Source organism: Pleurodeles waltl, chromosome 2_1 (genome assembly GCF_031143425.1).
Source record: "Pleurodeles waltl isolate 20211129_DDA chromosome 2_1, aPleWal1.hap1.20221129, whole genome shotgun sequence".
NCBI classification, from domain to species: Eukaryota; Metazoa; Chordata; class Amphibia; order Caudata; family Salamandridae; genus Pleurodeles; species Pleurodeles waltl.
In genome coordinates, this window is record NC_090438.1 from 104,772,132 (window position 1) to 104,798,151 (window position 26,020).

At 46.6% G+C, this 26,020-nt stretch overlaps 1 protein-coding gene across 1 annotated transcript in view; it reads right to left on the reverse strand.

The window, feature by feature from the left end:
• ABCB7 (ATP binding cassette subfamily B member 7) overlaps positions 1-26,020 on the reverse strand; it is a 607,823-nt gene that overhangs the window by 260,478 nt on the left and 321,325 nt on the right. The window contains exon 5 of the mRNA XM_069210993.1: positions 16,748-16,880. Within this exon, the coding sequence (XP_069067094.1) occupies positions 16,748-16,880 (133 nt within the window). The remainder of the gene's footprint in view (positions 1-16,747; positions 16,881-26,020) is intronic.

Here is a 26,020-nt window from a genome sequence, read left to right on the forward strand (position 1 = left end):
GGTCAGTGCATGACGCGTATGTGATGCGAAATAGCAGCATCCCCTATGTGATGGAGCAGCTACAGAGACAACGTGTGTGGCTAATAGGTGACTCTGGTTACCCCAACCTGCCTTGGCTACTGACCCCAGTAAGGAATCCCCGGACCAGGGCAGAGGAACGGTACAATGAGGACCATGGGCGAACTAGGAGGATCATCGAAAGGACCTTTGGCCTCCTGAAGGCCAGGTTTAGGTGCCTGCATATGACTGGGGGATCCCTGATGTACTCACCAAAGAAGGTGTGCCAAATCATCGTGGCCTGCTGTATGCTTCACAATCTGGCATTGCGACGTCAGGTTCCTTTCCTGCAGGAGGATGGTGCAGATGGTGGTGTTGAAGTAGCTGTGGAGCCTGCGGAGAGTGAAGAGGAGGAAGACTCAGAGGACGACACAGACAACAGGGACAGAGTAATAGCACAGTATTTCCAGTAGCACACAGGTAATGATCACCCATGCCATTTTACATTTCCTGAAAGCCTCCTGCATCTCAACTTTGTCGGTTTCCCCCCAGACCTATGAACATGATGTTTGATTTTCCCTTCCCTTTTCTGTGCTGTATGAGCCACTGCGTGACCTCGGCTTGGTTGGCCCATGGACTAATGCTAAGTTACCTCGGTATGTGTAATTCACAATGTTCACAATACGTAATTGATATGTAATGTGTCATACATTTGTAAATAAGACAGGCTGAGTCCTGATTGATTTCAGTGCAATGTGTGATTTATTATTAGTACATAGATATTGGTACATGATAGTGAAACAGTGATGGGTGGGGGTGGAGTAATGTCCATGGCGGAGTCCAGTTCTCAGTCTCACAGGTGCATTGTCCATATGCCTGTGGCAGGATGGAGCAGGGGCAGTTCAAGGTTTGACAGGGTGGCAATGTGGGACAGTGGGAGGACTTCAGGGGGTATGTGATGCTGGCGGGGGACTTGACATCCTACTCTGTCGGTTTTTTGGATCTCAGGCTCCTTTTGCGGGGCGGTTGTTCTTCAGCAGGAGGTGGGGTTCTGGTGGGCTGTCGTTGTGGTGGGGCCTCCTGTCCACTAGCGCCGGCGGAGGTGGTAGGCTGTTCCTGTTCCTGGCTAGTGACAGGGGCCCTGTGTGATGCCACATGGTCCCGAAACGTGTCCTCTATGCGGTTCAGGGCCTGGACTATGCTCCCCATAGCGGTTGAGATGTTGCTGAGTTGGTCGCTGAACCCCATGTAGCGTTGCTCCTGCTGTGCCTGGATCTCCTGGAACCTGGCCAGTACCGTCGCCATCGTCTCTTGTGAGTGGTGGTAGGCAGCCATGATGGTGGTGAGGGCCTCTTGGAGAGTGGGTTCCCTGGGCCTCGCCTCTCCTCCCCCCCCTGTCGCACAGCAGCCCTCCGAGTTGCCCTGTTTCCCTGGGCCTCTGTCCCCTGGACGGTGTGCCCACTCCCACTGCCCCCAGGTCCCTGTTGTTGTTGGGTTGGTGGGTTACCCTGGGGGCCCTGTAGTGGTAGACACACCGCTGCTTGACCTGTCCTAGAGCCAGAGGCATGGGCCCGCTGGGTGGGAGCTGTGCGGTTGTTCCCAGAGGGGGTTGGGTCTGCAGTGGCCTGTGTCTGGGTGAGGGGAACCGACTGCCCAGAGGTCCCCGATGGTCCGGGCTGGTCGTCAGGTTCCAGGTCGACAGAGCTGCTGTCATCACTGGTGGCCTGTTCCGGGGGTGGGATGGACATTTCTGGTCCCTCCTGACCGGTGTGTTGTCGTTCGGGTCCTGCATGGGGTAAGAGGGTATGGTTATTGTTTCTGTGTGTGCATTAGCTTGCGTTTTATGGGTGCCCTTGTCCCCCAGTGCTGGCATTCCCTTGGGGGAGGTGTTGTGAGGGGGTTTTGTGGGGGGGGGGGTGATGGGTATGTGCAGTGGTCATGCTTAGGTGATGGGTGTCCATAGTTTGGGGGTGGCATGCAGGGGTTGGTGTTGGGTGGGTTGTGCTGGGGAGACATTCTCAGGGAGGATGTGTGCTGGGGGGTTGAGGGTGAGGGTGGGGGTTAGCATGCTGGGGGGGGGGTGAAGTGGTTGGCCTTGTACTTACCAGAGTCCATCCCTCCGTGTACTCCAGCGAGGCCATCAGGATGCAGGATGTTGAGTACCTCTTGCTCCCATGTTGTGAATTCGGGTGGAGTGGGTGGGGGTCGAGACCATCGAGCGCACCTTCCCCCGTAGGTCGTTCCATCGTTTGCGGATGTCCTCTCTATTTCTGGGATGCTGTCCCACCGCGTTGACCCTGTCCACGATCCGCTGCCAGAGCTCCGCCTTCCTTGCTATGGTGGTGTGCTGGACCTGTGAGCCGAAGAGCTGGGGTTCCACTCTTATGATCTCCTCCACCATGACCCTGAGTTCTTGGTCCGAAAAGCGTGGGTGCCTTTGTGGTGCCATGGGGTGGTGTGTATGAGGTGTGGGGTGGTGTATGTGATGATGTGTGTGTTGGTGTGTGGTGCTTTGTGCTTCTATGTGGTGTGTGTGATGTTGTGGTGTGCCTCTGTGTGTCTGGCTATCTATTCTCTGATGTGTCTCTCTCTCTCCTTCGTCTCTGGTTTTTGTTGGTAGGGGTTTGTGGGTGATGTGGGTGTGTGTTTTATATGGTATTGGATGTGTGGGAGTGGTGTGTGTATGTGTTTCAGGTGTGTGCCTTTCAAATTGTCCAATGTGGTAGGGGTTTGTAAAGGTGTGTGTATTTTGACCGCGGCGGGGTCTACCGCCAATGGAATACCGCGGTTGAATGACCGCCGCGTCGATTTGCGGGTCATAATGGGATGGGCGTATTTCTGTTGGCGTGGCGGTGGAGGTTTGGTCTTCTCCAGTTTACCGCTGGCCGCTGATGTGGCGGACTGCAGTGGAGGGTGGATTTTCGGAGGTTTTGCAGTTGTGGGTCAGAATGTCCGTGGCGGCTGGCCGCGGCGGTATTGTGGCGGCCTTCTGACCGGCGGTAAGCGGCTTTACCGCCGAGGTCAGAATGACCCCCAAAGTGTTTTGCTGCAGTGAAAAGCATGCCAACAAAGATGATCATGTGATAATGAGTGTCTGTCATTTGGTATACCAAGCTGAAGTAGTCATCATGAGATGAGACCAGAGTAAATCAGTTTAATGACAATATTGTACGTCACCAAATACATGCCCGACAATGGTGCGGCCCATGTGTACACAACAAAGCATTGTGGGTAATCCTGAATCTCATGGGGTTGATACGTCCAAGCTCACTATCAGAGGAGAAATTCACACAGGTATTGGAAATAATACCAAACTCCTATCACTATCCCACGTAAACAGAAGAACATTCAAGCCTTTCGTACCTGTGGCGTACCTGTATGTAGCTTCTGACAACACATGGACTGCCTGAGACATAAACCCCAAAATAAATAACCACGAAAATGGAAGTCCTGCTTCAATGCATCAAAAAACTAGAATGTGGGTGTGGCAAAAGTCAAGACCAAGTGTGTGCTAGAATGAAAGAGAGCATCATGTTAACAGACGTGTAGCCTGTGTTCAAACAAAGAATAGCACGCAACTAAGGAATAGGAGAATACATTTTTTTTTAAAACAATTAATAAGCCTAAGAGCAAACAGAGGCAAAACATGGCACAAAACTAGCAACCACAGGCAAAAGCTGGAATATAAAAATATTCAATCTATAAAAGAGGAAACTCTCCAGTACCAAAGGTCATAATTCCAGAAAGATTGATCTTGCTTTATTCAATACCCTTAAAAACAGATGATCATCCTCGACTGAGTAACAAGTGTATGTCTGTACAATTACTTAAGAATAAACCATACTATTCTAGAGGACAATTAACTGATCATATGAGAAATTAACTGGCCCCATTAATCCTGAATGTTCAATCCATATCGTATGGATTGCAGTTGTTCTATCTATCCATCTGCATTCAAATTCCAAGAGTCTGTTGATGGAATTTCCACCTCGAAGATCACATCTCAGCACCTTCACCACCTGCCATATCTGATGTCCTCCATTGTATGGCCATGTTGTTCGATATACTCTAGTAGAGGTGTTCCTAATGTCTTGTAGCTGACTCTGCTGTGATGTTGAAGAATCGGGCTTTCACTTTCTGCATTGTTTGACCAATATATATTTTGAAGCATGGGCACCAAACAGCATAAATCACATTGGAGTTACAACTGGAAAAGGACCATAATTCACAGATCTCATTTTCATGCACGAACAACTTAGTTTCAAGACAATATTTACATGCTAAGCATCTACTACAATTATAATGGCCCTTAATAGATGGAGGACCTCAGTGAGATTGTATTGTGGAGGGAATTGGGGTTAGTAAAGCAGCCCTCACTTGTTTGTCTCATATATTGGACCACTTTTGAAAGAACATAGTGGTAAATCATGTTTAATAATGTCCCTGATTAAATGCCAATATTTGTAAATGATGCTCCTAAAGGCATTGCTATCCGTCCGGAATGTACTCGCAAATATAATATAATTACCATTTTCCTAAGATATCATCTAATAACCTGTGATGTACACCAACATTGGCAAATCAGTAAAAAACCATGATGGGCACATTAAATGCAACACAATAAAAATATATAAGAGGGCCCAAAAAGACAGTTACAGAAGTGCACTGGCTGTTTTGTGGGGCAAATTTATGTCTTTAGGAATTCACAGAAGTAGGCCTGGAAATCATACTTCTAAGAAACTTATGTGAATTCTGTTTTCATAGGAGCAAATGTACGGAAACATGCAGTGCAAGCCACATTCACTTGTTTAACTTGTGTTCCCCAGACAAACAGAGATATTCTATTCCCTATGCCCCTGACATTTTTTTTTTTGGAGATTGCCCTTTCCCAATGTGGAAAACATTTTACTCATTCTCAAACTTTTCCAGTGTCGGCCTAGTTTGGAGGGGAATTGGTGAATGTCATTAAACATGTAAGTTTGATAGACTGTGACTCCAGAGCTCCAAACTACACAGTACTGCAAGAAAGGAGGGGGCCTTTCACAACCACGAATGGACTGGTACTCGATGGCCCACCAAAACTTGCACATTCAGTCTACATGAGGAGGACGCATAGGGGAATACTAGCCTAGGTTAACAGAGAGACATATAGTAAGAACATCAGGTGAACATGTGATATATTAAACTCACTGGTTTTCCTGGACAACCTCTTAATACAATCAACCGAATACGCCTGGGAGAGGGCCCACAGAATAAAAACAAATCCCAGACTTCTTACACTCTAAAATCCCACTCTGTTGTAACGCAGAATACCGAACTGAGAGGGGGCAGGAAAAATCAGTTGGTCCCTATGGCAAAGACGCAATATAAGACATGGGGAGACTGACTTGGGTATGCTATGCACCAACTGAAAACCAAATAAAAAGACTGAACAAAACAAAAAGATATGGGGACGACTTATTTAAAGATAACTCATTAAAATCAGTTGTCAATTTACAACAAGACTATAATATCCTGAAGATGCAATAATTACTGATTTGCCCAACTGTCACAGGCCCTGATGTGTAGACTGGGAAACTCTAACATCCCCTTGGTACAAGCTCCAACCCTTTACTATATTGATATAAGGAAAGACTTCCGGGGGGCTATCTCTGTCCCCCTACTGGGTCTCGGTCCTTATTTGTGTATCTTTTCTCTGACAAATTCCAGTGCCCTGGGAGACACTCTCACAGACCCATTTCTGTGGCAAAAAGTGGGTTACCCTATTGGAGGAGCATGACAAGAATTTTAGAGAGCATATTGGAGCTTTATACACAGCCCACAGCATGCGTCCGCATTGGTCACTACACATTGGACCCAATCTTGGGATACAAGGGCACTTGACAGGGCTGTCCCCTCTCCCCACTCTGTGCTATTGGGCAGACAAATGTGTTATTCCCCTGGAAGACAGAACACGTGTGGTCTCCCTATATTCAGACCACATGCTTTAATATATCTACAGGACCTAACAGCTGACTGTCATGACACAAAGTTGGCTATCAGCAAATTCCCATGAGTGTCCAGTTTGCGCGTCAACTGGCAGAAGTCCTGCTTGCTTCCCCTTTGTACTTCGGCCCCCAAAGTACAGCTGAATATAAGACAGGCCACTCTATGTTGGCAGCCCAACACCTTCAGATATTTAGCCATGAGTGTATGCTATTCTGTCCAAGACACACTTGATGGGAATGTAACACGTACAGTTACTGTTCTTAGCGGACAAGTAGCATTTTGGAGAACCCTATGTTTATCAGTAATAGACAGGGTAGCCCTATCGAAAATGATCATGCTTCCCTGCTTACTTTACTGTTCTGCTAACCCTACCTCTCCACTGCCACTGACATTTTGCTAGGCGAGCTTATTTGGAGTAACGGCCAGTGAAGCGTGCCACTGGCAAAACTCCGACGTCTGTCTGATCTGGGCAGCCTTGATGACCCAACTTCAATTATTATTACACTGTCTCCCAAATTCAACTGCTTTGTAGATGGCTCACGTGTATCTGCCCCTCCAACACGGCCATTGCCGGTGAGCTATGAGCTACAAAAGAGGTGCTGAGGTGCTTCCGCCTGTGGGCAATCTTTCTCGACCCTTTCCCCAACTCTTGCGGGTCGGTCACCCATTCTATTGTACAGCCTTGCATGTCACAGCGCGGGTCCTACTTTACTCCCCAGCTATCTGGTTACTGAGCTTGCTCACGCTGGTAACAAAAATGTCTTCACTAATCTCCAATTGTAGCACACGTCTGCCATTGAGAATTTGGGAGATCTGTTTGGTGCTTCCTTTCGAGAATTCCAGAGAGTTTCATGGGGTTAGTCAGGGGAACTTTTTGACCTATAATGTGCTAACACATATGCTTCGCCATAACTGTCAGAGAGTGTCAGATGAACCGTCTATACATACGGTCCTGCAGTTGCTTCATAACATGGGCAATGGGCGATATCTTTGGATTGCCAAAGCGTTGCTTTCACACACTCAGACCCCTCCTTGGGGTGCTGCACGCTAAATGGAAAGTGGACTTTAGCAAAGAGCTTCACAATGCAAAATGGGAATGCGCCCTCACACATTTATGTTACTGAGTAATGCCTGACTAAAACCCATATAATTCTACGGCCTACACAGGGCTTATCTGACCACAGAGAAGAGCAATGAATTCTTTACTGGCGTGGATGGCTTCTGTTCTCCATGCTGGTTGAGTGCTGATATGCAGCCAAAAGTTTTAGCTATGCTCAGGGCTCACGAGCTTCTGTAGGTTATTGGTCAGCTATAAAAATGTTCTAGGTGTGATAGTTTGTGCATGTGGGAGGTATGCGCAAAGGGGCTTTTTGAAAAAGCTTGGTCTTTCCTTGATTTGGTGATTGTCCATGCAATTCGATCAGTTATGTGCCTCAGGAAAGCTACAGCAATACCCTCGGTGACCGCGTGGGAACGTGGGGCTGTTATATGGGCAGAGGCTAAGAGCAACTTGTTCCATCTGGAAGAGGCCCAGGGTCTCCGCTTTCCCTGGGATGGGATGAGCTCCTCAAAACTTTCTACACTCATAAAGATAATGTTGTTCCTACATAGATCCAAATGGTGAGACCCACTCCTGAAGTGTCAGGGTGTTTGGAATCACCACTGCTTTGTGGTGATTCGCGCAACACTGTCCTGATTTCCAGGGTGGCAATGCAATAGTGGATTTTCAACTGCTCCATTCAATACCACATATGTATCAATTTGCACAAAAAGTCATGCTGGACTCATTCGGATCCTGAGTACTCAACATAGGTATGAGGGCTCTGTAATACACTTAATCTTATTCAATTAAAACTTACTTCTATCAGGGCATTACTGTAAAAATTATAAATAATGTGGTGGACAAAGTGAGAATTTCCACCACACATGTATTGCTCTGTCGTTCCACTCCTACTTCTACTTCTAAGATAATGTCATGGCATGCAGTCCTGTCTACTAAACGCAACAAACAACAAGTATTGGCACAACCAATGGGTCTTGCATTTTGGATGTGAATGCACTATTTTTGCGTTTCTATTGTGTTATTGTATAGCATCTTGCATTGCCACTACAAGCGAAAAAACACCCCCAGACATGTGCGTGACGGCATACTCACACGCATCGAAAATATTAAAGGATGGCTGGTAACTGTGTTCAGAGCATTAGCCAGCACCTTATTTTAGGAACCGATATGCTTTGTGAATGACATACAACCGCCTGCTGTGTCGGAATCAATCAGCACTGGTGGTGGACAGATAGGAGAGGGGAAGAGAGAGATGTAGAGGGGTAGCAGTATAGGGGTAGAGAGAGAGGTAGTTGTGTGTAGGTAGAGAGGGGTAGAAGTGTAGAGAGGATGAGGTGTAAAGTAAAGGTGTAGAGGTAGAGAGAAAGGTACAGAGAGAGAGGGGCAGAGATTGCGGGGCAGAGGTACAGAGAGAGGTAGAGAGACATAGAGGTGTAGAGAGGTAGAGGTGTAGAGAGAGGTAGATGGAGAGAGGTGTAGAGGTAGAGAGAGCGGAAGAAAGCAGTAGAGAAGTAGAGGTGTAGAAATTGAGAGGTAGAGGTGTAGAGATAAAGAGGTATAGGTAGCGGTGTAGAGAGGTAGAGGTAGACAGAGGTAAGGTGGTAGAGGGAGGTAGAGAGGTTGCTACAGACAGGTAGAAATAGAGAGAGAGAAGTACAGAGAGAGGGGTAGAAAGAGGTAGAGAGAGATAAAGAACAAAGAGCCCTCACCATGCTTGAAGTGGAGAGAGAGATAGAGATAGAGAGATCCAAGGACAAAGCGCCATTAACCATGCTCGAAGTGGAGGGTGAAAGACAAATACAAGAAAAAAGTGCCGTCACAAACAAAACCTTTGGTGTGTTTTCACTGGTGTGGGTGACCACATTGCTATGGACAATCAAAAAAGAACTCTAGGGCTGCAGTGCTCCACGGAAGGAGGGGCCATGACACGCTGTAACAGGAGGAAGCGTGAACGGAGTGTCATGGTCAACAAAAATTTTCTCTTAGTGAAATCGACTGGGAGGGGTCTACACACACAAAGGAGGGACATTTAGAAAAAAGCATCAAGAAAAAGGAAGCATTTAAGACAAGCACAACAAAGAACAAATGGCAAAAGTGGGCGTGGTTAAAGCCCATGGACTGAATACAGCATGTCTTGCAGACAGTGCATGCGCACAGCCTAGGCTCCAATGAAAAACATCACAGCAGTACAATGCACGAATATCATTGCCGCTTAAGAAGTAGCCTTTATAATACCTAGTCATTCTCGAGGCCTCAAACCGGATGCACAGCTTGTTTTACACTATGAAAGTGAGGACATCTACTGAGACATTACCTGACCACAACAGAGCTGTCAAGGCAAATGCCCGCAAATCAGAAGGTTTATTATTTTTACTCTATGATCAGATAAACCTATCCCATGCATACTAGCACTGGACTTGGAGTGCGCTCACCAGTGTCTTTTTGGCACAACTTAATAGGCTGTAAATGTCTTGCGCTACTGAACACAGATGTGATATGACTTCATCAGACTTCATTAATGATTTTATATTGTGTAACCTCCAGGGGGCTACTTTTCAAGATGAATGTCTTCTGTGGGAAATAGCTGGTGGTTTGTTCACAAAAGGTCCTACATTACATGAGATCTCTGCTTTGTAATAAGAAAAGGGACTGCTTCCCTTGTGGTGCATGTAATAAGAAAAGGAACTGCTTTCCTTGTGGTGTATGAACGGTGAAGTGTCCATTCAGTGCACTGGACAGCACGCTGATCCAGTGTGTGCAAGGTAAGTGATACTTGCAGAAGAGTAGAATGGATGGAACTTGCAACCCACCATCAGCCCTAATGCCCTTCTTTCTGCCATGCAGTGTCCTGCTCACCAATCCTATATCCTTATTGTACGCGCATGTATCCTATGTGGGTTTGCCACAAGCCCCTTATCTGTCTAGTACTCAAACGCCCTGCCAAACTGGCATGTCTCTTGTTCAGCACTCCCAAAGGTCTCCATCAACTTAGACTTGTCCCCTCCGCTCTCCAAAATATCCCTTGTCCCGTCTGCTTGCGGCCGGTTTGGCACTTGGATCAGTACCACTACCCTCCAACCACATCCTAATTAGCTATCTCCAGATCCATCTGACATCTGACTACCTGTGTCCATTCCAGCACTTTCATAAGCCTTTAACGCCCTGCCTACGTCCCATTCATCACCACGATGCTGCACTCTGGTGTGCCGTTCATCTCCGGGATGCTGCACTCCTGTGTCCGATTCAACACCACAATGCTGCACTCGTGTTCCATTCATCACCATGATGCTGCACTCCTGTGCCCCATTCATCGTCACAATGCTGCGCTCCTGTGTCCCATTCATCATCACAATGCGGCGCTCCTGTGTCCCAATTCATCACCACGCTGCTGCACTACTGTCCCATTCTTCACCACGATGCTGAACTACTGTGTCCCATTCTTCACCACGATGCTGCACTCCTGTGTCCCATTCTTCGCCACGATGCTGCACTCCTGTGTCCCATTCTTCACCACGATGCTGCACTCCTGTGTCCCCCATTCGCCACAATGCTGCACTCCTGTGTCCCCCATTCGCCACAATGCTGCACTCCTGCGTCCCCCATTCGCCACAATGCTGCACACCTGCGTCCCCCATTCGCCACAATGCTGCACACCTGCGTCCCCCATTCGCCACAATGCTGCACTCCTGCGTCCCCCATTCGCCACAATGCTGCACTCCTGCGTCCCCCATTCGCCACAATGCTGCACTCCTGCGTCCCCCATTCGCCACAATGCTGCACTCCTGCGTCCCCCATTCGCCACAATGCTGCACTTCTGCGTCCCCATTTGCCACAATGCTACACTCCTGCGTCCCATTCATCGTCACAATGATGCACTCCTGTGTCCCATTTATCGCCACGATGATGCACTCCTGTGTCCCATTCATCACCACGATGATGCACTCCTGTGTCCCATTCATCACCACGATGATGCACTCCTGTGTCCCAGTCATCGTCACGATGCTGCACTCCTGTGTCCCATTCATCAGTACCACTACCCTCCAACCGCGTCATAGTTAGCGATCTCCAAATCCATCCCACGTCTGACTACCTGTGTCCATTTCAGCACTTCATAAGCCTCTAACGCCTTGCCTGTCTATGTCCTATTCATCACCAAGATGCTACACTCTGGTGTGCCATTCATCTCCATGATGCTGCACTCTTGTGTCCCATTCAACACTACAATGCTGCACTCCTGCGTCCCATTCATCATCACAATGCTGCGCTCCTGTGTCCCAATTCATGCTGCACTCCTGCGTCCCATTCATCGCCACGATGCTGCACTCCTGCGTCCCATTCATCGCCACAATGCTGCACTCCTGCGTCCCATTCATCGCCACAATGCTGCACTCCTGCGTCCCTTTCATCGCCACGATACTGCACTCCTGCGTCCCTTTCATCGCCACAATGCTGCACTCCTGTGTCCCATTCATCGCCACAATGCTGCACTCCTGCGTCCCATTCATTATAGCAATGCTGCACTCCTGCGTCCCATTCATCGCCACAATGCTGCACTCCTGCGTCCCATTCATTGTAACAATGCTGCACTCCTGTGTCCCAATTCGTCACAATGCTGCACTCCTGTGTCCCAATTCATCACCACGGTGCTGCAGTCCTGTGCCCCATTCATCACCACAACGCTGCACTCCTGTGCCCCATTCATCACTACAACGCTGCAGTCCTGTGCCCCATTCATCACCACAACGCTGCAGTCCTGTGCCCCATTCATCACCACAACGCTGCAGTCCTGTGCCCCATTCATCACCACAACGCTGCACTCCTATGCCCCATTCATCGTCACGATGCTGCACTCGTGTCCCATTCTTCACCACAATGATGCACTTCTGTGTCCCATCCATCGCCACAATGCTGCACTCCTGCATCCCATTCATCGCCACAATGCTGCACTCCTGTGTCCCATTCGCCACAATGCTGCACTCCTGTGTCCCATTTGCCACAATGCTGCACTCCTGCGTCCCATTCGCCACAATGCTGCACTCCTGCGTCCCATTCATCGCCACAATGCTGCACTCCTGCGTCCCATTCATCGCCACAATGCTGCACTCCTGCGTCCCATTCATCGCCACAAAGCTGCACTCCTGCGTCCCATTCATCGCCACAAAGCTGCACTCCTGCGTCCCATTCATCGCCACAATGCTGCACTCCTGCGTCCCATTCATCGCCACGATGCTGCACTCCTGCGTCCCATTCATCGCCACGATGCTGCACTCCTGCGTCCCATTCATCGCCACGATGCTGCACTCCTGTGTCCCATTCATCGCCATGAAGCTGCACTCCTGTGTCCCATTCATCACCACAATGCTGCACTCCTGTGTCCCATTCATTGTCACAATGCTGCACCTCTATATCCCAATTCATCACCACGATGCTGCACTACTGTCCCATTCTTCACCACGATGCTGCACTCCTGTGTCCCATTCATCCCCACGATGCTTCACTGTGTCCCATTCATCCTCACGATGCTGCACTCCTGCGTCCCATTCATCGTCACGATGCTGCACTCCTGCGTCCCACTCATCACCACGAGGCTGCAGTCGTGTGTCACACTTGGCTGCTGCACTTCCTCGAAAAAGAGGTCAGTTTTCTTTAGCAAAATGTGATGTGTCAACTTTGTGTTTTGGGGCATTTCCCGTTGTGGGCACTAGGTCTCACCACACAAGTGAGGTACCATTTTTATCGGGAGACTTAAGGGAACGCTGAGTGGAAGGAAATTTGTGGCTCCTCTTAGATTCCAGAACTTTCCATCATCTAAGTGTTTTTGTTGCCAAATTTGAGGTTTGCAAAGGATTCTGGGTACCAGAACCTGGTGAGAGCCCCACAAGTCACCCTATTCTGAATTCCCCTAGGCGTTCCCCTAGGCGACTAGTTTTTAGAAATGTCCAGGTTTCGTAGGTTTTCATAGGTGCCGGCTGAGCTAGAGGCCAAAGTCCACCGCTAGGCACTTTGCAAAAAACAGGTCAGTTTTCTTTGGGAAAATGTGACGTGTGCATGTTGCATTTCCTGTCGTGGGAATTAGGCCTAACCACACAAGTGAGGTACCATTTTTTATCAGGAGACTTAGGGGAACACAGAATAGCAGAACAAGTGTTATTGCTCCTTGTCCTTCTCTACATTTTTTCCTTCCAAATGTAAAACAGTGTGTAAAAAAGACGTGTTTGAGAAATGCCCTGGCAGGGAAGGGGTTAACTGCCAAAGAAGGAAAGGCATACAGGTGTCGCTGCATCTAAAAATGCAATCTTGCACAGGTGCACTCAAGGCTAATAAGGCTGGGGCACAGACAGGGTGGGCGGTGTTTCAGGTGAGACAGTTATATAGTTCTGGATTTCCCTGGAGACCATCGCATCTGTGAATGTTATGTTTATATCTGTAAAGATTTTTGGAAAGGAAAGTGTGACATACATTCTCTCTCTCGAGGAGCAGGGCAGAGCAATACAGATTACCTTATAGAGGGGACAGAATGGACCCCGGTGGTGCTCCATAATTACTTGGCCAAGGGCTAGAAGTAACTGAGGCTAGTACTACCTTCTAGGTTTGAGAGGTTGGGTCCTGGATACCAGGACCACCAAGACCTGCTATCAGTGTCTGGTGGCACTTGGTGTCCAATGCCGCAGACAGGCTGCGGTCCAATGATAATGGCGGCCTAGGTGACGTTTAAGTTCATCTAACCCTACCACTACCTCTTGAATGCACTGGGTGGTACAGATCGTAGTGGGGTCACTACTGGAACAATCATGAAGCTGAAAGTTGCACAACGTATCAGTAAAGTCTTGCATTAAATGCCAACTCTTGATTATTTTGTTGATAGGAAGAGAGTGAAGGCAGATGGATGGGCCATTTGGTCACGGATAGATTAGTCGCTTGGTCAAGGACGGACGAGTGGAAGGGGTAGTGTGGCATATGGGTGGGAGCACTGGGCAACGCACTACAGTCAAAATGGCAAGTGACCGCGTGGAATGAACAAGGGAACTGGGAGGGGGAGGAATGAATGCAGGGTGATCAATTCATTGTAGGACGTGAAGGAGGGGACAGAGGAAAGCGGCTGAGAATTATGATGAAGCTCCGCAGACTGCAAATGAAGCCAATATACGTTAAATGACTTGCTTGTATTTCCACAGATGCGTTTTCAGTTCATCTGAAATGCGCAGTTCCTGTATGAAAAGGAACAGCAAATGGCACCGTCATATTGATGAATAAAGTATCACTATGGAGACATCTAGATGAAAAAGGCTCCTGGGAAATAGAACATTCAAATGATTAAAATATTAAACGCTCTACTGAGGACAATGGAGTAGCTGGGGGCCAATAATGGCTGGTAGAGGCCTTTTTCTCCAACATTTCAATGTTTGCCTTTCTGTTTCTCTCTTTTTAATTTAGAACATTCTACCCTCAGTGGGTGGAGTGTTCTAAAATTATAGCGTTTTCGCCTGATGCTATACCAATTGCTAAAGGCTCTTTCCCTCGTTATATGCCCGAGCTGGAGGTGCAGGCCTATAGCTTGGGACTGTAAAGCCCTCGGCAGAGGGCAATAATGCCATAATATTAAAATTAACTTCCCAGAACTAGTAAGGAGTTTTTATAAGTATCTGGAGCCTTGGCAGCCTCTCAAGAAAGAAAGGACCCATTTTTGCCTCCCAACTCTGGTTACATGACGTCTTACTAAAAGGAGTGATTTGATTGAAGGTGGTAGCCAAAAGAGACAAATCTCTGAAACATCCCTAAAGACTCAAAGTGATCTGCTTATGCACACATGCCCCCAATTCTTGTTTAAACAGATCTAATCCCTTCAGAGAATGTCTTACTCGACAGCTAGCATGCTGTAAACGCACTGGCTTGAGCTATACTAACAAATGGGATTTAGAGGACAGACATGAATCCTTTCCTGCAGGATCCAGGAAACTCTATAATGGGTCACTGGTTATTAATTGGAAACGGGCCCTTCGGATTCGTTGTCGTCCATGGACAGCATCCCAGACTCAGGTGACCTCAGCTAGGAGAACGTTTCCCTCACTAGGCCTGGGCGCAGCCAGGAACAAAGTCCTAGCCCGGAAGCACTCGCCACCTCTGGAGAGATGGAGGCTTGTCACACAATTTGACAGGTGATGTGTCAAGGGGCTCTGCACATAAATTACATATGATGAGATATCTACGTGTAACTGTATACATTGTTATGGTTTTAATTAACTGAAACAATAAAGAAAGAGGCATGCCCCACAGTTTGAAGACCACTGCTCTAGAGTTTCAGACAAAAGAAGAGCAGAACTTAATGAACAGAATGCAGAAACTGAAAGCTGACAGCTTGCTGATGTGCCAAGAACTCTCAAAGTAAAGCATTTGCAGATCCTGCCAGACAGTTACCCACGTCAGTACTGGGGGCTAATCACATAGTTACATGTACACATGAGTAAATATAGAAATGCAAATTGACGCCTATGCTTTATTGTATGTTTGCTAATTTTGGCTATCATCCTTTACAAGTGTAAATTTATTCGAACTTGTTGATCTGCGTGTCTCCACCCCCTGAAATGAGGGGTGGAGCCAAATTTGAGTGTAAAATGATAACTTGTAAATTTTCACAGGGGAGCAAGGATCTCCACCACCAAGGCGAAGAGCTCCCTGTGGAAATGTATAGGAAAATTGTAAAAAAAATAATAATAATAATTGGTTAAATATCTACGGATAAGATACTTTGATATTCAAAATCTGGGTCAATGCACAGTTTAGTTGCAGAAAAAGACGAGGAGGGACTCCATACAGGGCCAGTGGTTGGAAAGAGGTATACATGATGAGCATTCACTCGGAGCAAGTCCTCGGTGTTGAACCTACCCCTGCAAACGATTCCAAGACGCAGGTCCTGCTCTTGAGAACTATTCGATTTACTCTGTTGGCATTCACACTACCTAATGTACCTTTAAACAAGTTGGCGGATTTGTTTTCACTTTAATGCTATCTGGACCTAAATATGTGAGCTCTATGCGTTTTTTTATTTTGAATATTTCATAATATCAGTCTGTTTCTGCATGACTTAGGAAAATGTGAAATTAATAAGCTCGCTTTTGAAAAAAAAAACTCACACTGTAAGCTGTTCAAAGCAACTGCTCTCAGACAAAATCAGTGAGAAATACGTGTTTCAAATCTCGCAGTAACTCCGCAACAGCAAGACCTTCAATTTCTAAATCCGCTCTGTTTTTTACGGAAATTGAGCGTGATGGAGATTACTGTGGTTGTCAGATAATAAGGTGCTTCAGGTACAGTTTGACTCCGCTAGTCAAGCATCATTACTGACGGGTGGCAGGGGCTTTTTGTTTTAAACCTTCCTTTTCTGCAATTTTTTTTTTCATTTCCACTGCGAAATGCTTCCAGGCTCGTACAGCAGGTGACTCCTTGATGAAAGGAAAAAAAGGTATGACAGATGACTCACGTGGACATAAACAAATTAGCAGGGGAAATTACTGTGATTTAGATCACCCCACAAAAAGAATCAAACCTTGGGGTAATAAAACGTGAATGCCGTAAAGAGGAATAAATAAACCTTCAGAATGCTAAAGCGTTAGTCGTGGAAAGGTCAGCAGTCCTATAATATTCGGAAACCTTTTATGGAGAAAGTCAACACCTGCCGACAGATTAGAGAGTCGCACTTACAGCCAATCAGGACAGCGGTTGCCATGGTTGCCACGGTATTGGGCGCATCACTCAGGTTCAGCATGCTTCCAGACATCTGGTTGAGATTGTCGACAGCATATTTAAACATGAAGGGAACCACTATATTTGTGCCCTGCAAGAATGAACGCAGCAATTAGCGCACGGTGCATTAAATTGTTTATTTATAAATCACAAATCAATGTGGTATGTCTCGCCGCTATTCTAGTGAGGAGTACCTGGGTACATCTCATCAGCTCTCGGTTTAATGCTACATTTCCTGTTATGTGTGGCCCTCTGAAAGCACTCATTAATTCTAAAAGGTTTTCAATAAGCGCTAGCACAGCTGAGAGCAGTGGTGAATGGGCTGTCACACAGTCATGGCACACAAGCCCCCCTTCCCCCCCATATTAGCCCACTACAGGAAACTTGCTTCTCAGGACACAAGTAAAACGCAGGGTAAACAATTCAGAGTAATGCACACACAGAATCAGAGTAATGCACACACAGAATCAGAGTAATGCACACACAGAAACGGACACGTCTAATTATGGACATGGGCACTCTGCGAGACGTCTTAACTCTACATATGTGGAGCAGCAGGGACATTTTCATACAGCGGTAAATCTGTGAGGACATTTACTGAAATAAATGTGCAGGCCTGTATATAAAGGCTTAGACAGAAGGCATTACCCGTTTTTTATTTTTATGCAGTGTCACTTTTTCTGAATAACTCTTTTTATTAAGTTTTTTTTTTTATCAAACATGATAACACAAGAGATCCTCAGTGCAAACATTAAAACACCCATTCCAACTTTACGCCCCAACCACACACTTTCCCTCCGACGCAGGCTACAGAATGCCGCAGATGTGGTCCTTGTGATGGGGTATGAGCTGTGTCCCTCCAATTATAGCTCAAAATCCAACAAAGTGACCCTCAGACTCACCAAGACCTCGGAAAACAGTCATAGAAACCCTCAACCTAGGAGGTGAAAAGCAAAGATTCTCTATTGCGTTACATGCAGTCAATTAAAGGGCTCCAACATTTTTAAAACTTTTTCCCATTATGCATGAGGTCATTGTTCGTTTTATATTTGCTAGCGACTGAGTTTATGAAGCTAGAGAGCAGTACCCAGAAGATCCTTATTCCAGTCAAGGACTATCAACATCCTGGCTACTCCCGCCATTTGTCATCACAAAGCCCTGTGTGTTACACATACGTCCTTTAATGCTGGTACCTGACTCAGCACCCTACTTAGATCTTCAGAGATGGGAGTATCACACCGCACCCCTCTGATGTGACTTAAGGCCTCCTTCCAAAACCCCTCAATTGTACTGCAAGTCCAACCACCATAGGTGCAATGCCTTCCTGGGCCCACACCTCCAGCATGTATCTGGTGTTGTGACATATGTATGATGCAAACTCTATAGGTCATATACCAACGATGTAACAACCTAAACTCTGACTTTATATCAAATGCTTCAGTACGCCTTGGATATCCCCCATTAATTAAGGCTCCACTCATCATGTGTAATGTCCCTACCCAGAACTTTGATCCAGTTAGATTGAAAATCATGTCACGCCTTATGCATTTTTGCTTACTCTTCCATAGATGCCTCATAGCAGGCCCTTAGAACCTCTGATGTAGTAAACCTTTTTAGACCAGTCAGGTCTCTTGTAGATGCTTCCTTACTCTCCAGATGTAGTACCCAATGTCAAAGCTGTAGGTATTACATCGGCTAGATTGCGTTACTACAAATTCTCTCTTGGACTCCACAAATGTTTTAACTGATCCTTGCTTGAATATATCTGAGAGAGCCTTACACTCTGTCTTTAGCATGTAAAGTCATATCGTGAGAGGACCAGTGAAAAGTACGTATTAAAATGCAACAGTAGAGAGGGACCAATGGTAATCCACCCACCCGTGTTACCCTAACCAATACTATCAAGGCTGTCTTACCAGTTTTGCTGTATAAACATTTTTGGCCCGCTGGTGTTTCACTTACAATGGCAAATCCAACAAGGGATGGCTCACCATAGCAAGATACAACAGAGCCATATCTTTCTGGACTTCTTCGCTGTCCACTCAACCACCACCTGTAGATGGACTACCCTGTAATATTTCAATCTATCAGAACTCCCTACTTTCTTGGGGCCATGAGCAATCACTTGTTGATTGGTGCACTGCTTCCCAAACCATATAAAGGATGTCAGTTTGCCTTGTACAGCTTTTAGCTTCATGTCTGGCATTGGCACCGGAAACAACTGAAAAAGATAAAATAACTAAAGGTCTCTCCTGCACTGCTTAGGAATTCCGAATTAACAACATCCTACTGGAAGAATTTAATATGCCTTGGCCTGGGAACATAGTTTTCTTCTTAAGCCAATAGTTGAAATAATTTGCCAAAATATCTCTTGACTTTGCAGCGGGGTCCTTGGGCGATTTCCCCAATCTATGTGCTCTCACCACATCAAATGGCTAGTCCTCATCCCCTTTTATAATGTCCCTAGAGATGTTGATGAGGTATGCAAAAATATTTTCTCCTGCAGTTCCCTCCTAGTGATTACGGCCACAGATATTATACCTGCAGGATCTATTCTCTAAATCTTCACATTTATTCTTCAGCAATTGTGTCTGAAATTCCAGATGGTCACTTGAGGTGTGGATAAGATGTTCCAAAAATGCATTTGCCTCTCATTGTCTTTCCAAAGAATCCAGTCTTTGACTGAATGACTGAGTATTGGAGTTGATGTTGACGTGACCATGTCTCTGCCCAAGTGTGCTTGCAGTGTCCCCAGGCTTTCCACTAGTGTTATCTCAAGGCCCACATGAAGGTCTGCTAGGGAGAATTATAAGTCCTCCCATCTGAAAGTCCACATTTTCCAGATTGTAGAAAGTATTTCTCTATGATGCCTCTGGGTCTCTTTATTCGCTTTAGGCATGTGGAGCTGGGGGTCCCAGTCAGTCTGTTCCCAGAGAAATGGAATCACTAAACCCTTTTAAAGTCAGCCCCAGCTGCACATTTTCACTTCTGACAATCATCTAGTACCCCCTCTCCATTTTCTTCTAGTCCCCATACGAAATTTCATTCACTGAACCGGTCTGATCAAGTTGAAACAGCAAAGACACCCTTAAGTTAAGAGTGGAGGGTGGGAAGGGGTGTTGGGGGAAGGGTAAGGGGGACTAGAAACCACAAATATCTCAGAGGTCTAATACAACACAGTTCAGCAGATCTCCCTTTTCTGTCTTCAACTTCCAGCCATTCACACTGCCAGGTATTCAATGGCTGAGATGAGGCACACACCAACCTGCTGTCCTTGATGATCAGTCTCAAACTCTATCCAGGCAAGCAACAGTCATCCAGGGGCTCCCCTGCGCCCAGTCACTGAGGATCCACACTTTTTATACACTGAGTAACTCTAATCCGTGTATGTTTTTGATTTAGTAAAGTGTGTAAAGTTTGCTTGGAGAACCACTGCGCTGGTGTGATCATCAGTCTGTAATGTACCTTCACAATCTTCAGTGTGTATCTGTTAGAGTGGGCCTGGACATTTTGGAAGTTAGAAGAAAAGGTGAAAACAGAGGACATGAAGGGTTAGTGAGCTCTATGAGGTTCTCAGACTTTGAAGGTGGTGAGGCAGTACTTGTTTAAAGTCTTGCATGTGGACAGCCTCATGCTACTATATTGTGCACCAAACATGTTAATCAGTTGTACTTGGATTCAGGGAAATGATCAAGTAGAGAGGCACTCTTTGAAAAGGTGGAGGCACTGTGGTGAGACTGCTGGTCAGCAGAAAAGAATGAATGATAGTAACTGATGTTTCTTAACAGACATAGAAAAATACGGAGTATCTTCAAAGGTTTCAAGTGTAAGTCAAGCTAAAGGTACAAGTAATCTGAATTTAATAGGTAAAATCTTTCAAAGTGAGAAGGCTGTAAAAAAAAATCGAGCTCACCCTACATGAAACTCTTCATCCGTTCCTAAGGCGGAATAGGAATCATTACTGTAACTCTAAATGTAGAAATGTTCACAATAAAGAGAGACAAGCATAGAACGTTCCATGTGACTTCTAAGAAAGCACAGCTGGTTCTTTAAAGCCAAGCCAAATGCTTGTGGAATCATTGCTTCTAAAAGAGAACGGAAATAAATTATTGCCATAGTTGCTTGGAACAGATGAAGTACAATGATAAACACATCCCTTCCAGGTATCACACATCTTGTGTTAAAAACACATTACAGGAACTTCTTCACATCCCATGCATCTTATACTCATGCTAAGACTGAGCTCAGCTGATAGTGCTGTGTCACCCATGGCATGGCTGTGTCTTTCACCACTCCCTGCCTAAGACTTCACCATATTCCCCGCCTTTCATAGCGGCTGATAAGGAATGAAGTAAGAGGCAGGCTGATGACCAAGACCCTGAGCGAGTCCTAGAGACCCTGATTAGATGTCAAGCAGGATTGCATCCTTCCTATGTGCCATCTCATCTCTAGTTGGAACTACGGTTCATGTAGCAGATGGTACTGCCTGTAGCTGCCCAGCGACCAAGGCAATCAGGCTGACATAAGGGGGCAGGAGCAATGTGAGCCCCATCCCTCCCTCCGCTCTTCCCCAACAGCCAGAGACAGCCGTATCCACAGATTTTAAATTTAAAATGTAGAATATTATTCTATTCGCGACTACCAATGTATGCTGCCAAATAATATATTTTCAGTGGTTGGGTGGTATGGTAGTGCAGGCCCATCAGCTCCACCTGCACCTTTCCTCAAATGTATGGCTAATAAGCATGACGAGTAGATGACAGGTCTTGACTCCCAGGTGAGGATGAATGCTCAGTTCACTCACTGGAAGCCGGACCACTTCATTAACAAAGATGATCAATCAGATTGGAGTAAGATTTGTTTGTCCCACTGATTCTTATTTAGCCAGTAAGTGGGTAAACTCTTCAGCTGCAGAGAGCTGGAGACAGGTGACATGTCTCTTCTAGATCTGCTAGAGGGTGCACAATATCCTTTCTGTGGTGCTAAAACAATAGTTATTCGACTGAGCATTTGGGATGGCTTGTTAACTTGAATACTACATAGACTTTACTCTTGCAGGTCTGCCATGTGTACACCAGTGCTGCAAGTACCAGCTGTTACTAATACAAAATCTGTTACCTTTGGAAGGAAGAATACTAAGACTCTTGATGGTCGACCAGGCTGGAACCTGACAGACTACGCTCTGCACCTGAAGCAAGCAGTTACCCAGGGCCACCGATGTCATGGGCAGCAGTGTCCAGCTCGAGCACAGCACCAGCTTAGCACACATGTATGTCCACCAGAGATTGCAGCAGAAAAAGACACAGACTCTTATTTGTACGAGCTGTGCTCTCTCTTTTTCAAGTCCCCGCCAGATGGGTATTCCCATCCTCAACCCATTTCGGCCCTCATCTGCAGGCCGTAGGGAATTACTTGATTGTCCGTTTCCATATGCAGGTATGATTGTGCTCATAAATGAAGCATTTGTTTGTACACTTTCACCAGTAAAGAGATGATACACTGGACAGTAGAAGGCACATGCCTTTTCTAAAAGAGCCCATGAACATTCTCTTTATTTACAAGCCAAGTTAAAATATTAGTGTGAGTCAAGTTATTAGTACGCTAGTTAGGTCTGTCTACAGACAGCTTTAACCATCTGAGGGAGCTCATCTAATCAATGTAAAAAAAATTGCAATAGGAAGATGTATCCCTGTACAGAGTGAGAGAAAGTTTTGAGTCAGCCACGTTCAGCAATTGATGTTTATCTATTTTTCTTGCTTTTCCATTGCTTGGCAGGGCAGTACATCATGGCCAAAGCATTTTGAAGATGATTATCGTGTTCCATGCTTGTTCCAACTAGCTTTTGGTCTAGTTATAGATGGAATAGTTTCTTATCTGTAACTCCAGTTCTCTCGTAGGGGAATCTCCGTTGAAGTAATAAGCATCTGAATAGTTCCACCCATGCGTGGTATCCCGGACCACGTCTTTACATAGTCTCTTCTTAAGTGTAGACGTTTGCCTTACTTCAATAAGGCCTACAGGGACACTTAAGAAAGAACATAGGGGGTCATTCTGCCAACGACCGCGGAAGCACCGCCAACAGGCTGGCGGTGCTTCCATGGGCATTCTGACCGCGGCGGTACAGCCGCGGTCAGAAACGGGAAACCTACGGTGTCCCGCTGGTTTCCCGCTGGTTTCCCGCTGCCCCAGGGAATCCTCCACGGCGGCGCTGCTTGCAGCGCCGCCATGGGGATTCCGACCCCCTTACCGCCATCCTGTTCCTGTCGGTTTTCACCGCCAGGAACAGGATGGCGGTAACGGGTGTCGCGGGACCCCTGGGTGCCCCTGCAGTGCCCATGCCAGTGCCCGTGCCCATGCCTAACAGGGCCCCACATTGATTTTCAGTGTCTGCCAAGCAGACACTGAAAATCGCGACGGGTGCCACTGCACCCGTCGCACGCCTTCAACTCCGCCGGCTTCATTCGGAGCCGGCTTCCCTCGTTGAAGGCGCTTTCCTGCTGGGCCGGCGGGCGGCCTTCTGGCGGTCGCCCACCAGCCCAGCGGGAAAGCCAGAATGGCCGCTGCGGTCAGTTGACCGCGGTGCGGTCATTCGGCGGCTCCCGCCGGGCGTGCAGTTGCCGCCGCTGGCGGGGGTCGGAATGACCCCCATAATGTGCTGCCTAGGTAAACAGGCTTCAGTGGTGTAATTCTTCAGATTGTACTTGGGAAACAGGGTTAAAATACACTTAAAATGTATAATTCGAGGTAAATGTTTTACACCAGACCTCAAATCTCCTTCACAAACTGTTTTTCCTGACAAAGTAGAGATGAAGAAGAGGAAAGCAGTGTAGCCCCATAGGCTGCTATTATGCGAGTGGAACATGACTGTGCTTTTAAGGCTGCAAAGACCACCAGGATACCATCATGCTCAGCAGATGGCAGTTGCTTCAGTTCTTTTTTTCTGGTACCTGGTGACAGCCTTCTGGAGCACTGAACTCGGCCTTTTAGGCTTTTTTTCTACAAAATTCACTTGTGAATTTGGTTCACTCGACGCAGTATAGCCCCCATAGGCTGCTATTATGTGAGTGGAAAATAATGACTGTGCCTTTAAGGCTGCAGATACCACCAGTATTCCGTCATCCTCAGTAGATGGAAGTTGCTTGAGTTCTTTTTGATGATAAGCTCTAGAGATAGGTCTGTCTAACATTACTCTCTGTTCTGTCCACTGGGGAGGAGGGAGGATTGCCTATGACTTCAGAGATTCCCCTACGAGAGAACTGGAGTTACAGCTAAGAAACTATTCCTTCTCTCGTAGGGGATCTCTGTTGATAGTCATAAGCAATTGAATAGAAGAGCAACCTCATCCTCAATAATGCCGCGGAAAGAACAGAGGAGAGAAAAAACAGACTAGGCAAATAAATTCCTGAGGGAGGCTTGCCCTACTTGAGCATCTGGTTTAGCATTGGAGTCTAAACAGTAGTGTCTAGTGAAAGTGTGAACCGATCCCCATGTAGCTGGCTTACAAATTTCAGCAATAGGGACATTGCTCATCAAAGCAGTTGTAGCTGGTTTGCTTTTTGCAAAATGGGCCTTAGGTGTTGTCGATAAAGGCTTGTTGGCTTTTTGGTAAGAGAAATGTATGCAGGATACTATCCAGTGTGAGATGGACTGCTTGGAAGTGGCTAAATCTGTGGGGACTGGCCCGTAGTTCACAAAAAGCTGGTCCGATTTGTGCATGTCGCATGTCTTGTCTAGGTAAAATCTCAAGACCCTCCTTACATCCAACGAGTGAAGGGATCACTCTGCTGGAGTAGGAGGATTCTGAGAGGAAGTGGGTAGGGAAATTGTTTGATTTACGTGAAAATCAAAAACAACTTTGGGAAGGAACTTGAGATGAGTTCTGAGAACCACTTTGATAGAATGAAAAACTGTATAGGGTTCATTAGCACATAATGCCTGGATTTCACTAAACCTACACGCTGATGTAATAGCTACAAGGAAAGTTGCTTTCCAAGAGGGAAGCTGTAGGGATGACTTATGAATCTGTTCAAAAGATTCTTGCATTAGTCGTGAAAGGAATCTGTTAAGTTCCTAGGGAGGAAAAGGGTGTCTCATGGGAGGAAAAACCTTTTTTAAACCATCAAGGAAATCCTTGATTACTGGGATCTTGAAAAAAGAGATTTGTGAAGGACATTAGGGGTAGGCAGTAAGAGCTGCCAAATGTACTTTTATTAATGCAAATTGTAAGCCATATTTTGTCACACAGAGGAGATAGGGAAGGATGGCTTCCTCCTGGCAAGAAGTAGGGTCTCTGTTTTTGGAAGCGCACCAAACGCAGAACCTTTCCCACTTGAAGAAGTAAGCTGCGCGGGTTTATGGCTGTTTAGAATATTCATGCAGTCTTTCGGCGAACTCAGGTGACCATATTGCCCTGGCTCAAGAGCCATGCTGCCAAATTCAAAGAGGAGAGATTGGGATGGACCATCTGACCCCCAAACGTCATTAGTAGGTCTGGGCGGCATGGCAGTCCTCAGACACCTCATGTGTACGCCATGACCGGTGAAGAAGGTAAGTGAACCACCGATGTGGCCACTCCAGGGCTATCAGGATGAGTCTGGCTCTTGAGTCAGACAGCTTGAGGAGGACTGCCGGGATCAAAGGGATTGGAGGAAAGGCGTAGAGAAATTTGTCTGACCAGTCTATCGATAGAGCATTTCCCAGTGTCTCAGGTTGGAAGTACCTCGAGGCAAAGTCTTGGCATTTCTTGTTTTCTGCGGTGGTGAACAAGTCTGTGTTTCGAGAGCCCCACAGTTTGAAGATGTCATTGACGACGACGTCGTGAAGGACCCATTCATGGTTTTCTTATAAGGCCCTGCTTAGGGCATCTGCCTGCACATTTTGAGCACCTGGGAGGCGTGTTGCCGTAATCCGCAGGTTTCTTGCTATGAGCCATTTCCAAATTGATTGGGTTTTGTTGGATAAAGGTCTGGACCTCATCACTTCCAGATTGTTGAGGTAATACATGGTGTTTGTATTACCCATCTGAACAAGCAGGAATTGTGTCCTGAAGGATGGGTAAAACACTGAGCGCTACGTGCACTGCTCTGAGCTCAAGGAGATTGACATGGTATGACAATTCCATCAGAGACCATTTGCCTTGTATTTGGAGATGGTCCACGTGTGCTTCCCATCGCAGTAGTGATGCAACTGTTACTATGGTTTAGGAAGGTGGCTGCTGATACCTGCTAATCT